This window comes from Podarcis filfolensis (genome assembly GCF_964270895.1).
Source record: "Podarcis filfolensis genome assembly, chromosome: 6".
Lineage (NCBI taxonomy): Eukaryota > Metazoa > Chordata > Lepidosauria > Squamata > Lacertidae > Podarcis > Podarcis filfolensis.
In genome coordinates, this window is record NC_139609.1 from 7,300,718 (window position 1) to 7,314,270 (window position 13,553).

General features: G+C 46.9%; 1 protein-coding gene across 3 annotated transcripts in view; it reads left to right on the forward strand.

Moving 5' to 3' along the window:
* CACNA1E (calcium voltage-gated channel subunit alpha1 E) overlaps positions 1-13,553 on the forward strand; it is a 494,249-nt gene that overhangs the window by 188,394 nt on the left and 292,302 nt on the right. For all 3 annotated transcript variants that reach the window (XM_083621522.1, XM_083621521.1, XM_083621523.1), the window contains exons 4-5: positions 3,304-3,410; positions 5,409-5,548. In XM_083621522.1, the coding sequence (XP_083477648.1) occupies positions 3,304-3,410; positions 5,409-5,548 (247 nt within the window). The remainder of the gene's footprint in view (positions 1-3,303; positions 3,411-5,408; positions 5,549-13,553) is intronic.

The following is a 13,553-nucleotide window of genomic DNA, read 5'->3' on the forward strand; positions in this document are numbered from 1 at the left end:
CTGGGAGTCACAAATTTTTTAAATGCTTGATTTTTTGGCTCAGTGCTCTTCCATATGGCTGAGAGGTGTAGATTGCAACCTTGCCCTCCTTCTCTGCCTCTCAACCTCCCTCATCACATTCTCCTCCTTCTACTTCTTAACTTCTCTCTGCCAGTTTCTCCCAACTCACTAAGCCCTGTTATCACTTCAGCTTCCAACACCTGCTCTTCCCAGTCTTCTCCCTCTTCTCTATCTGACTACCCATTGTTGTGCCTGTCAGGAGTTCAGCCTACACTCGAGTAGGACCCTGGCATAGACACATGCCTGTCTGGCATATTCCCTCCCTCCTGGTTGATCTTTTGGGAGCTTCATAAGCTTTCTTCTGCCTGAACATCACAGCGACTGATGCCAACCGACACCAGCACGCTTAGAGATCCACAGAGTTTCCGCACCTTGCGTGACAGACCTCAGCAACTCAGCATTTTGGCTAATCTACTTTATTTACATATAAACACACACGGAGCACTGCAACATGGCTCCCTCTCTCTCTAGCATCCGACAGTAAAGAGAAAAAGAACAACGGACAATAGTCCCACTTCACGGAACACAGTAATACAAACATCCTATCTCTGTCACTTCCCACTCTGTGGAGTCAAAACATACACCGTCATGTGAAAGACAAAAATCCCATGACTACAATCAAAGATCAGGAATTCTAACAGTGCCATCACCACCACGGGTTCTGTGCCTTCTTCCCTTGGTGTTTCCCCAGCTGTTCCTTCCACCATTCCTCTGTGTCCAACCATACCATGGCCACATGAGACCTCTGGATTGACCAGAACTTGTATGAATAGCAGTGGCTTTGCCTTCTGTCTTTGGCTGCCTGGTCGATAAAGCAGTACTTTCTGCCTGCTACACTTCAGTTCCCAAATGCCCTCTCCAGCTCTTGCAAATTGCCTTGGTGCAATGCACTCTATGTGGGGCTACCTTTGAAGGTGACCTGGAAACTGCAACTAATCCAGAATGCAGCAGCTAGACTGGTGACTGGGAGTGGCCGCCGAGACCACATAACACCAGTCTTGAAAGACCTACATTGGGTCCCAGTACGTTTCCGAGCACAATTCAAAGTGTTGGTGCTGACCTTTAAAGCCCTAAATGGCCTCAGTCCAGTATCCCGGATTGAGTGTCTCCACCCCCATCGTTCTGCCCAGACGCTGAGGTCCAGCACCGAGGGCCTTCTGGCGGTCCCTCACTGCGAGAAGCAGAGTTACAGGGAACCAGTCAGAGGGCCTTCTTGGTAGTGGCACCCGCCCTGTGGAACGCCCTCCCACCAGATGTCAAAGAGAAGAACAACTACCAGACTTTTAGAAGACATCTGAAGGCAGCGCTCTTTAGGGAAGCTTTTAATGTTTAACAGACGACTGTATTTTAATACTTTGTTTGAAGCAGCCCGAGTGGCTGGGGAAACCCAGCCAGATGGGCAGGGTATAAATAATAATAAATTCTATTCTATTCTTGGTGACCCTAGGCTGGAGGAGAACACACTCCCTGGCTTGAGATGTGAGTATGGCTGCTGAGGGCTCCAGTGTGGTCCTTAGAGTTGGCCATGGTGCTGAGCACCTCACACATGGTCCCCTTGGTACTGAGTGGGCCTTTTCTCTCTCTCTCCTAATGTTTGGCTGGTGTGTATCCAGACACCTGCACTGCCGTGAATATGCTATGTCTGCTGTACATGTCTGCCATTGTACTGAATGAGTGCCAACAGGGAATGCCCAGTATAGGAAACAAATCTGAACTGGCATAGTCTTGAAGATTGTTGAAGTGCAGTGTTGAGGAAGGGTGGAAATCAAAATATGTGCAAGATTGGACTTGGGGTGGACGGGGAGTGAGCCCTAATGTAGACTTACGGAAAGAGCGGAAGGGTTGGAGGAGGTCAGAAGCTGCCCCTTTGGACTTGAAGCATTAATTGTTTGAGAAATTGGTTCATCCTTGCGTTAATGACCTTGACAACTCTTTAAAGCCACTTTAAAGTCAATCTCCTCCTACGCAGCCAGTCAGGAGTGGAACTCTGCAGCAGGTAATATTAATAACAGCAACAATAATAATCATATTTTGCTGCTTTCTAAAGCACTTTTCACAGAGACAACTTCCCTTCCTGCCCACCCCCAAGCAGCAATTGAGCTGCCAAGAGCAGAAGGTGACAGATTAGTCTTTTCAGTTGCCCATGTTGGAGCACTTAGTTTAATGCAAAAAAAAAACCCCTTGCATGGCATCAGCATGGGATGAATGTGACTGCAGACTGGTGCTGTTCTTCAGATGGCAATGAGCCAGGTCTGACTCGCTGCTTTTTATGTCACAGAATGGCTTAGAGAGATTGATGCAGTTGCCCTGGGGCCACCACAAAAGGAGATTATTATACACCTTTTCTGAAGAAAAATCTTTTTAAAGTGCCGTCTAGATCTTTGCTAAAACTCATTCCCTGATGTTTTATTCCACCCTTCCTCCAAGGATTTCCAGGCCGAATGCTTGGAATTATCCTATTTTATCCTCACAACAATTCTGTGAACTTTGGGGCTGAGTAAGGATTTGAACACGGGACACGGGTGGCGCTGTGGCTTAAACCACAAAGCCTAGGACTTGCCGATCAGAAGGTCGGCGGTTCGAATCCCTGCGACGGGGTGAGCTCCCGTTGCTCAGTCCCTGCTCCTGCCAACCTAGCAGTTCGAAAGCACGTCAAAATGCAAGTAGATAAATAGGTACCGCTCCAGCGGGAAGGTAAACGGCGTTTCCGTGCACTGTTCTGGTTCGCCAGAAGCGGCTTAGTCATGCTGGCCACATGACCCGGAAGCTGTACGCCGGCTCCCTCGGCCAATAAAGCGAGATGAGCACCGCAACACCAGTTCACGACTGGACCTAATGATCAGGGGTCCCTTTACCTTTACCTTTAAGGATTTGAACCTGGGTGCTTCCACTTTTTCCTGCTGGACGACGCTGGCTTTCCAGCAGAACTTGAAACTGCTGAGGTTGCTTGTTAATAGCAAGGAACTCGTATCAGTAGAGAGAGAGACAACTGTCAATATACTCGGTTCTTTCCTCCTTCACTCCTGTAGCTTCGAAATAGCCTTATCAGGATGCTTCATGGTACTGCCCACCAAAATTGAAGGCTTAACTTCCTATTGTATGTGAGATTTGTGAAGGTTCATTGAACAGCCATGGATGTAGTGACAAAAGGGTTGGCCGAGTGATTGAGAAAGGAAGGCAGCGAAACTAGAATCTTGTCATGCTTCTGTTTTTTCTCTGTGTATTCCTTAACCCTTTCATGCACTCCTTTTGAATACATGATTCTGGCAACCATCATTGCAAACTGCATCGTTCTGGCCCTGGAACAGCATCTTCCTGAAGACGACAAGACACCTATGTCTCGGAGATTAGTAAGTTGACTTTGGGGGTAGGGGTGGGGGTTGGTTCTTATGGATTCTCTTGGATGTAGATTCAAGTAAGTTTTACCATTGTAAACCTTCAGTCTCAAGAGTGACGGGTATCTTGAGTGCCAAAGGAAACTCTGATACCCAACAGGAAAACCTAATAGGATGTACCTCAGGGCTTCAGTGTTATAATGGTTCAGAAATAGCTCCTCAGACTTTCAACAAGGGCTGGGACTGGTGTTTCTATAGATCAAGGACATTTGTTGTTTCCAGGTCCAGTCTCTCCATTGAATGGACGGAACATTAGCCCAGGGCACCCAATCAACAAAAGGCACTCTTATTATATTTATTTATTTATTCATTTAATTTAGCAGATACCCAGTAACTGCCATTCTCTGGGTGAGATGCAAACAGTTGTTATCCCGGCTGTGATTTAGTCCAGGGCTAACTTGCCACTTTGTTGTCTATGAGGCACCGGAAAGTGGTAGCACATGTGTGAAACTTCTGGGTCGCTAGAACAGTGTTTCATTTCTTTAAATTCCGCCGGAGCTTTGAGGGTGCGAGGAGTTGAAGAATGTGGAGGTGAGTAGCATTGCTTTTGAATTACACCTCCACTTTCAAAGAAATTTGAGGTTTGAGGTGAGTTTGAAGGTTTCTACTCAGGTAAAGTATTTAGAGTGAATCTAACAATAAATTAGAAAAAAAAAATTGTCAGAATGAGAAGACAGGGAAGGGAGTTCCATATATTCCTAGAAGCATAGAAAGAACTAAAAAAAATAAAGATAAGATTGGGTTCCAGGGTATAAAATAATACTGCAGGTGGTCAGCTGAAGCATGCCATGTTTCAAAATCTATTAATATGCATGCATAGATGCCATCAGAGTAGCACAAGAGCTTGTGAAATAAAGTTTCACTCCTGGTTCCCAGGCTGCAGGGGTACCAACTTGAATAAAATATTGGAGAGGGGGAGGGCAAGTAAGCTTCACCCCACATAATACATCACAAGATGTGGCACACACACGCACCATTTGAATGACAATGCCCATCAACTTTGGGTACCCTGGCCCCTTCTAATATTTTATTGGGGAGTCTGAAGGGACCTCAGTCCCTAGGAGTTGGCTCCAATGCCAGACTGGTAGTACCAACTGCATGTTTAAGGGAAACATAAGTCCACAGGTCAGTGGGATCTTCTCACATGTCAATATTCATGCCTTTATCATGAAAGACTCATGAACCTGAAGCTGTTGGTTGAACATCTCTTCCTGGAAGGACATATTGCATGTACGTAGATAACCAGTTCACTGAGAACTGACCCATAGGCGGCTTAGAAAGAACTATTCCCATATTTGAATTTGACTGTTTGCCTGGTTTTTCTCTTGTTTAGAGTTTCCACTTAAAAGAGTTATTTTCAAGCAGCTTTAGGGGTCATTAGCAGTGACAGCAGCAACAGCTGGAATTGGGAGGTTGCTAAGGAACAAACTCCTCCAGTTCACTAGCCCCCTCTCTTTTTGAACCAGGCCCAGACCCCCTCAGAAGTTAGACCTAGTTAAAAAGAGGTGTGGTGAACCTTGCTCTCCATTGCCTAGTCCCACTTTTCCAAACTTACTGTCTTTGGGGAGACAGGGCAGGCTACTGGGAGAACTTCCATTTTGGGGGGAAATGAGTCAGGCTTAATGCTTGAAACATTTGGTCCTAGCGCTGGAGTGCAATTCTCTGGACCTGGAATGTGGACTCTGCTCCAAGGAAAGCCCTGCAAAATCAGTGGGGCTAGTTAGATTTGATTTAACAGGACTTGGGGACAGCAAACATTGTCTGGATTAAGTTCATGAAATTGTGAAGTAAGCATTGAGCAGTAAGATGTACCAAGCTCAGTGGGGCTTGTTTCTGAGTAAGCCTACCGAGGGTCTGGTATCAAGAAGCAACCAGATATTTTCCAACATGTAGGCAGGGTATAATACTTGTCGATTTCCTTCTCTGACCTGCTAATTTGTTCTCTTCCTGTAGGAGAAGACAGAACCTTATTTCATTGGGATCTTTTGCTTTGAAGCTGGCATTAAAATAGTCGCTTTGGGGTTCGTTTTCCACAAGGGCTCCTACTTACGGAACGGATGGAATGTCATGGATTTCATTGTGGTCCTGAGCGGGTAAGTTCTTCTCTACATTGCTGGAGGCTGTGTGGTGGTGGATGGGATAGAGTCTTGTGACATATATTTTGAACTTGCAGGGTAGAGGGCAGGTCTTCTGCTTCCTCCCTCTGGAAGCAGGAAGAAAATGTCCTCTACTACCAACCTGGTACAGTTCTCATTCTCTAGTGAAAGCTGCTGCTGCTCAGTTCTGAAGGTGGCAATCTGAATTCAGCCGATAGATTTTGCTTGGGAGCATGTCAGGGTGTGTGTGAAAATGGCATCTTAAAGCAAAAGCAGCTCCAAGTGGCGAACATCTGGAATAGGGAAGGGAAGAGATTTGTTTCATGTTTTCTCTGCCCACCATTCTTCTGTGCCAGTGTGTTGTAGTGGCTAGAGGGTCTGACCAGGACCTGAGAGGCCAGAGTTCGAATCCCCACTCGGCTATGAAACTCACTGGGGGACCTCGGATCAGTCACTGCCTCTCAACCTAACCTACCTCACAGGGTTGTTGTGGGGGTTAAGTGAGGAGTGGGAGAACCAGGCACACCAATTTCAGCTACTTGAGAAGGAAAGGTGGGATATAGATGAAATAGAATCATAGAATCATAGAGTTGGAAGAGACCACAAGGGCCATCGAGTCCAACCCCCTGCCAAGCAGGAAACACCATCAGAGCACTCCTGACAAATGGTTGTCAAGCCTCTGCTTAAAGACCTCCAAAGAAGGAGACTCCACCACACTCCTTGGCAGCAAATTCCACTGTCGAACAGCTCTTACTGTCAGGAAGTTCTTCCTAATGTTTAGGTGGAATCTTCTTTCTTGTAGTTTGGATCCATTGCTCCGTGTCCGCTTCTCTGGAGCAGCAGAAAACAACCTTTCTCCCTCCTCTATGTGACATCCTTTTATATATTTGAACATGGCTATCATATCACCCCTTAACCTCCTCTTCTCCAGGCTAAACATGCCCAGCTCCCTTAGCCGTTCCTCATAAGGCATCGTTTCCAGGCCTTTGACCATTTTGGTTGCCCTCCTCTGGACACGTTCCAGTTTGTCAGTGTTCTTCAACTGTGGTGCCCAGTTCAAGGTAAATAAATAAGGTAAAATAATAATAATAAATAAATCAACCCTCAAGCCAACTAACCACCACAGGGTTCCAAAATATGAGGTCCCTTCCCTTCCCTGCTTCTCAGCTTCAAAAATGACCCCTTCCCAAGCTGTTTTTATTTCAAGAAAAACAAAGGGGTTCTGTGCATTCTCATGCCTTCGTTTGAAAGCTCATGGTTGTGAAATTGAGAGCTGCTATTAGTCACAATAGACAATACTGGGGTAGAAGGACCAATGTTCTGACTCATCGTACGGCTGCATTATGTTTTGACATGTTCATCATATATCGATGGCTTCTAACTGTATTGTGCGTATGAGTATGTTTGTGTGTGTATATTCTTCTACTACTGATGGCAGTTCTCTCCGCTCCCCTTTTCCTCACCTGTCTGCCTGGCTGCATCTGGAGGAGGAGGAGGAGATGCTTTGTCCTTTGCTTCAGTATGCGAGTATTGTTGGTCCCTCTAGCTTCAGTACCTTCAGAAAACAACAGGATGTTGCTATGGAGATACTGCCCATGATAGGTCAGCCAAGGTAACCAAGCCGTGCTCCTCCAGCCCCCTAACTTCGAATTACGGAACGTGACTGAAGCAGCAGGCAATTAACTGTGTTGAAAGGGAAAGGGAGTGAGTGAATCCCACCACCAGTATAGACAGTCCTAGTTCCAGGGCATGGTTCTGAAGGCACACGAGGATACCACTTTACTGAAGCTAAGCAGGTCTGAGTGTGATCAGGGTCTGGAAGGGCGTCTACCCAGGAACCATATGAACACCATCTTGGGTCCCGTTGTACAAGAAAGGGGGAATAGAAATGTAAGAATATCATAACAAAGAAATTGCAATTTAGAGGGATGACTCATATTACAATGTTATACTTTTGCTTGTTTTAACTTTCACTTTGGTAGGGAAGGAACTAAGCTGAATTTTACCAAGCTTATGTAATTGCATTAAGAGGTGCCTATCTAGTTTGATTGTGGTGAAATAATGCTCAATATTGAGGATGCATTCAGGGCCAGATGGCAGCTTTTCTGTATTAGAGAGTCTGTGCTGTGTTGTTTATTAGTTGCTGTCAAACTTTCCGAACTCAGCACCCACCCACCCACGGCCGTCTTTTCAGCACACAAAATTCTAATACAGTTGCATGCCTGCGGCCAAGGACATCTGAATCTATTGAGAATTGCCTTCCTGAGCTGTGACAGAATCAGAGTCTCACGGTCAAGATGCAACCTGTCACCAGTCAGGTGACGCCCAGAAGGAAATAGCAGAGACTAAAGGTCAGAGTCTTGAAGCAGCTGCTACTGCTGTGGAGGAACAGATGAGCCAGAGGCAAGCAAGTAATCTTGATACCCGGGCTACTAGAGAGGAAAGAGTTGGAACCTAGAAGGCTGGTTGCTCAGAGCAAATGGCAGGAATTGTAAAAAGTCAGAGGAAGCAGCACTGGCTTCTTGGCCACTTGAGGAGGGGGACTTGCCGAGCTCCCTCTGCACAGCACGGTGCTCTCAGCAACTCCTTCTGCAGAGATGCTATGCTGTGTTGTTGGTGCCAACGTGCTGTCTGCTGGAGGTCCTGTTTTGAGATGTCTGGCACTCCATGCCCTGATGTATGCATCCGCATCTGTGGGTTGGGTCACTAATCCAACACTTGTATTATGAAAGATGTGTGTTCCTAGCACTGGGAAATGGGGACAGTTGATTCAGATGGTTTACTGCTTGCCTTGTTGCCGTCAGTCTTCCTGCCTGCAGAGCTGGTCTCAGGGCAGTGTTGAAGACTCAGATTGTTGGTTCTGGGGGACCTCAACATTCATACCGAGGTGACTGGCTCTAGACTTCATGGCTGCCATGATGACCATGAGACTGTCTCAACAGGTCATTGGCCCAACGCATATGGCAGGTCACACTCTGAACCTTGTTTTCTCAACTGGGCAGGAAGAGGGTGATCTGAAAGTAGGGGTTGTTGACATCAGTCCCTTGTAATGAACAGATCGCTTTCTGTTGAGATCTAGGCTTTCCCCTCTGAAGGGACATGGGACCGATTAGGATGCTCTGCCCGTGGAGGCTGATGGGTTTCCAGACAACTCTGGGGGATTTTCTGGCTGCTATGACTGGCACTCCTATTAAAGCCCTGGCTGACCTCTGGAACATCTGAATGGCCTGATCCACTGATATGATCACTCCCGAGTGCCCTCTGCTGCTTTGTGGCACCTGCTTGGCTCCTTGGTGTACTCCAGAGGTTAAGGCAATGAGACAAGCTAGAACAGCTGTTTTGGGACTACAATCCCCATCATCCCTGACCACTGGCCCTGTTAGCTAGGGGTGATGGGAGTTGTAGTCGAAAAACAGCTGGAGGGCCAAGTTTGGCCATCACTGAGCTAGAAGATAGCTTGAACACAGGTGGGGGAAAACACCAGTCAAATGCATCAAACACTGGTGAGAGCTCATCATCAAGCCTACTTCATGGTAGTGAATGCAGCAAAGAAGGCATACTTTGCTGCCTGCATTGCATCTTCACTATGCCAGCTTGCACAGCTTTTCAGGATAGTAAGGTAAAGGTAAAGAGACCCCTGACCATTATGTCCAGTCGTGGATGACTCTGGGGTTGCAGCGTTCATCTTGCTTTATTGGCTGAGGGAGCCGGCGTACAGCTTCCGGGTCATGTGGCCAGCATGACTAAGCCGCTTCTGGCGAACCAGAGCAGTGCACGGAAACGCTGTTTACCTTCCCGCCGGAGCGGTACCTATTTATCTACTTCCACTTTGGCGTGCTTTCGAACTGCTAGGTTGGCAGGAGCAGGGACCGAGCAACGGGCGCTCACCCCGTCATGGGGATTCGAACCGCCGACCTTCTGATCAGCAAGTCCTAGGCTCTGTGGTTTAACCCACAGTGCCACCCGCATCCCTTTTTCAAGGTAATACAGGCCCTTATACAGCCTGGCCCAACAGAGGCAATAGAACTGATGGTAGCTCACTGTGACTTGTTTGCAAAGCATTTTGAGGATACAATTTATTGCATGCACTGGGACCTTGACTGCATTGTTCCAGCAGATGAATTTCAGAAGGTATCCAGAGCACTGTCTAGTTATTTTATGTTGGATGAATTTCAGCTAGTAAGGTTCGAGAATGTGTACAAGGTGCTTGGATCAGTCTGGGCAACTGCTTGCGCTCTGGAAGACTTCAAGACATCAAGAGTATGATATTGTGGCAGCATTTGGGCCAAACCTAAGTTTGTACTAGCAGTTGCAATCTGTACTATTTGCTGCTGCAATGTAGATATCTTAGCGATACCTGTTTTGCTACTGTTTCCTGATCTATAATATTTTTGGCATGCAGGTTAATCTGGCCATGCTTGTTTGTTCCTCTGCTGTTTTTGCACAGCCTGTTTCAGTCCCAGTGCTTTTTCAAAGGAATTTTCACTGGTGGGAAATGAATTCAGAAGGACGCTTTTAACTATGAGAAAAAGCACTTTTAAACATACATAAAAATACAAATTGCATCGTAAAAGCAATACGGGGATAAATGCATCCCATCGTTAAATGTCTTGATAATAACTGACTCCACTGGCTGCCAGCCTGGCGCCCATGGGTGACATGGTTAGTGTCATGGACTGGCTGGGAGGCACCACCCTAGGGAAAGACAGCTCAGAGCCAGGAGAATGGTGGTGGGGGTGGACGATGAGTGGTCAGAGGGAGAAACCAGGGAGGAGGAGGTGTCAGCAGCTGAAGAGGTAATCAGTGTTAGTGAGCAGGAAGAGCCTGTGGCAGAGAGCACTACAATATCAGAGGCAGAAGCAGAGGCTGCAGAGATCAGGCAAGCTGCTGAAGAAGCCAGGGAGTCTTCCCCTCCTGCTGTGACCAGCTCCCCTCCCCAGTCTCCCAGAACACACAAAAAAAAAACAGAGGCAGGCAAGGCAAATAAGTCTTAGGTTGCTTGGGATGGACCTGGGGGTGAGGAAGGAGACTTAGAGAACTGGGGAAAGGGAGGAACCTGCCACATTTGGGCAAGACCTGCTGGGAAGAGTCACTGTGATCACTCTGCCCAAGCTGCTTTAGTTTCTTTGAGTGACGTTAACTTAACTGACACCAGGTGTTTAATGGCTGACCTGCAGTTGACAGTTGGTGGTTGTGAGGCGTTCTTTAGTGCCTCTGGGTTGAACCACAAGCGCCAGATTCCCAGTTTTCTTTCTTTCTTTTTTTCCAAGTAAACTTCTCTACCATTCTTCTCTCTTTTTGTGCGAGAAAACAACTTGCTCTGACCTTCCAATGTTTTACTCTCCTCCTCCTTGGACTCCCCCCCCCAAAAAAAAATATCGTGTGAATTCCCGTTTGTGAGAGAGGGAAAGATACACTTGGGCAAAGAGAATGTGAATTGTGTGTGCACACCTGTGGTCTGTATGTGGCAATTGTGTGCTTGTGCACAAGAGATTGACTGTGGTGTGACACCTTGTAGACTTTTCCTTTTTTTGTTGTTGGTACTGGGGGTTGTTCCTTGTTGCTATTAGACAGCAAAAGCCTCACTGTGTGTACGTGGGAGAAATCAGCATTACCTTTCTTTAAGCTGCCTTTGTGCATTTCTTTTAGCCTTTGGCATCACACACATACTCCTCACCCCAAATCTCTTCAGCTCTTTGGGTACAGACCTAATCTCACAACTTGAATTGAAACCTAGGGCCTTCCTGTCTCACCATAGACTTCATTATACACCTTTAGGCGCCAGGCAAAAACGATCATTTTAAACCAGGCCTTTGCTGATGTGATTGACAGCCTATGCCCTTTTAAAATGTGACTCTTTTCTGGTGGGAGGAGGGGTGCTATTGGGTTGCTGCTTTTATTTTGATTTTATATATTGCGATTTTTATGTTGATCTTGTTCTGTGAACCGCCTTGAGACCTACAGGTATAGGGTGGTATATAAATTCAATTAAATTCAAATAAATTCAAATAATAATAATAACAACAATAATAACAATAATATATTGTAGACTAAGAAGAAATAGGAATTAGCAAAAGATTCATCGAATACATGCAGCATATGGGAATCCCCAAAGCAAGTGAAAGCAAGCCAGCTTTCTTATTTCCCCCTTGATGTCCAAAGTCCTCTCTTATTTATTAAGGATTTAACAAGACAGGGTGAGATTCTCCCCAGCACCACCCTCTTTCTACCAACAGGTACAGTGCAATAAGCTGTAAGGAAAATTTCCAGACGGCCTTCCGTCCATTTGCTGTGCCAAGATAGAAAGCTATTCGAGTGGGCAATCAATATCTCATCAGGTTTTCATCCCATTAACACATCCAGTAGCAATGGTTGTTGCGGCGTGTGGCTGTGGTCACCTGACCTCCTGCCACCTGTGTTTCTATAGTGTACCAGGAGGAAGAGTGGTACCTTGCTGCCATCTCATTCCTCCTCCTCGGCAGCAGTGCAGGTGGCTCTGCTGCAATCAATCCCTGCATTTATTTTCACGGAGTCCAGTCCTCTCTGATGTTCACAGCTACTGTTACTCCAACAACAGGCCTTCAAATAAGGTCCCGTTGTCTTCCACGGGCCTTCTTGACATTTGTTTTGCTCCTGTCCCCCGCCTCTGTCATTCTTTGAGCAACGCAATTTGGAGGGGGCAGTGCGGAAAGGTCATTTGAGGACGGGCAGTTTTGAGTTGACCGAAAAGGGGCACAAGATGATGGGTCAGGTGGACAGAGGAGCAAAGGGACCCAAGAAAGAAACTGAGTGAACTGAAAATGGCACTTCACTTTGAGGGATGTCTGAGCTCGCTGGTGGAGAATTCCCCCACTGCTTTATATGTTTATAAAACTGCATTTGAAGGCAGATGAAGACGTCTGGTTGTGCTACTGCAGGTGGACCCTGGTGCTTCTTCTTTCTCTAACAGTAGACTTGTGTTTAATCTAATAGCAGAGGTCATAAGCTTTTGAAAACTTCCTCCTCCTCCTCCTCCTCCTCCTCCTCCTCCTCCTCCTCCTCCTCCTCCTCTTCTTCTTCTTCTTCTTCTTCTTCTTCTTCTTCTTCTTCTTCTTCTTCCTTCTCCTTCAATCCCTCATAGCCAATTAAGATTATCTTCCATGAACACGGTCTTAACAGTGAGTCCGTAAGTGACTGTGGAGGCCAATTCTGGATCCACATGCCCTTCCACAGTGGGGACTGTTGAGATTTCCATTCCACCTTAAGGAGCAGACATGTGGAACTGTTGTGTGTCACATGTCTGTTTACATTCCAGCACAGCTTGCTGGGAACTTCCGTTGTGTATAGCTTTTGCTTTTCCTGCTCTCTCTGAGACGACGAGAGACAGAGAGAGACGACATGTTTCTTTGTCCTGATTTATGATTAATAAATCTGTAGTTGTAGTATGCTTCCACAAGCCTCACACCTATTCTGTGTGTGCGGTTCGCTCTGCTGATAGTGTGCCCTGGCTTTGAAGCCCGGGTCACTGATTTACATTGAGCAGAGGCTGATGGTCTTTGCAGCAGGATGACTGGAAGGGGACAGGTCAGCTGGGGCTAGCCAGCTGGCCTCCCGACAGTGGCGTAGCGTGGGGGGTGCAGGGGGGGCCGGCCGCACCGGGCGCAACATTTGGGGGGGCGCGCTTGCACTCGCAGCTCTCTGCCCCCACTAAAATCCACGGGTTAGGGGGCGCAAATTACTTGCCTTGCCCCGGGTGCTGACAACCCACGCTACGCCACTGCCTCCCGGCCCTATGCATGCCGACAGGGACATAGGTTTTGGGGCAGGAGTTGATCACGATGAGGGTTTGCCAAGCATGCCTTCCTCTTAGCACATTTCTCCCTTTTGTCCTGGGTTCGAGCGTCTTCAAAGCACATGACACCTTTGGTAAAAGCTGTTCTCCAACTGGAGCCCTCGCAGGCCAGTGTTTCCCAATTGTCGGTGTATATACTACATTTTTTTAGATCCAGGAACAGACATTTCT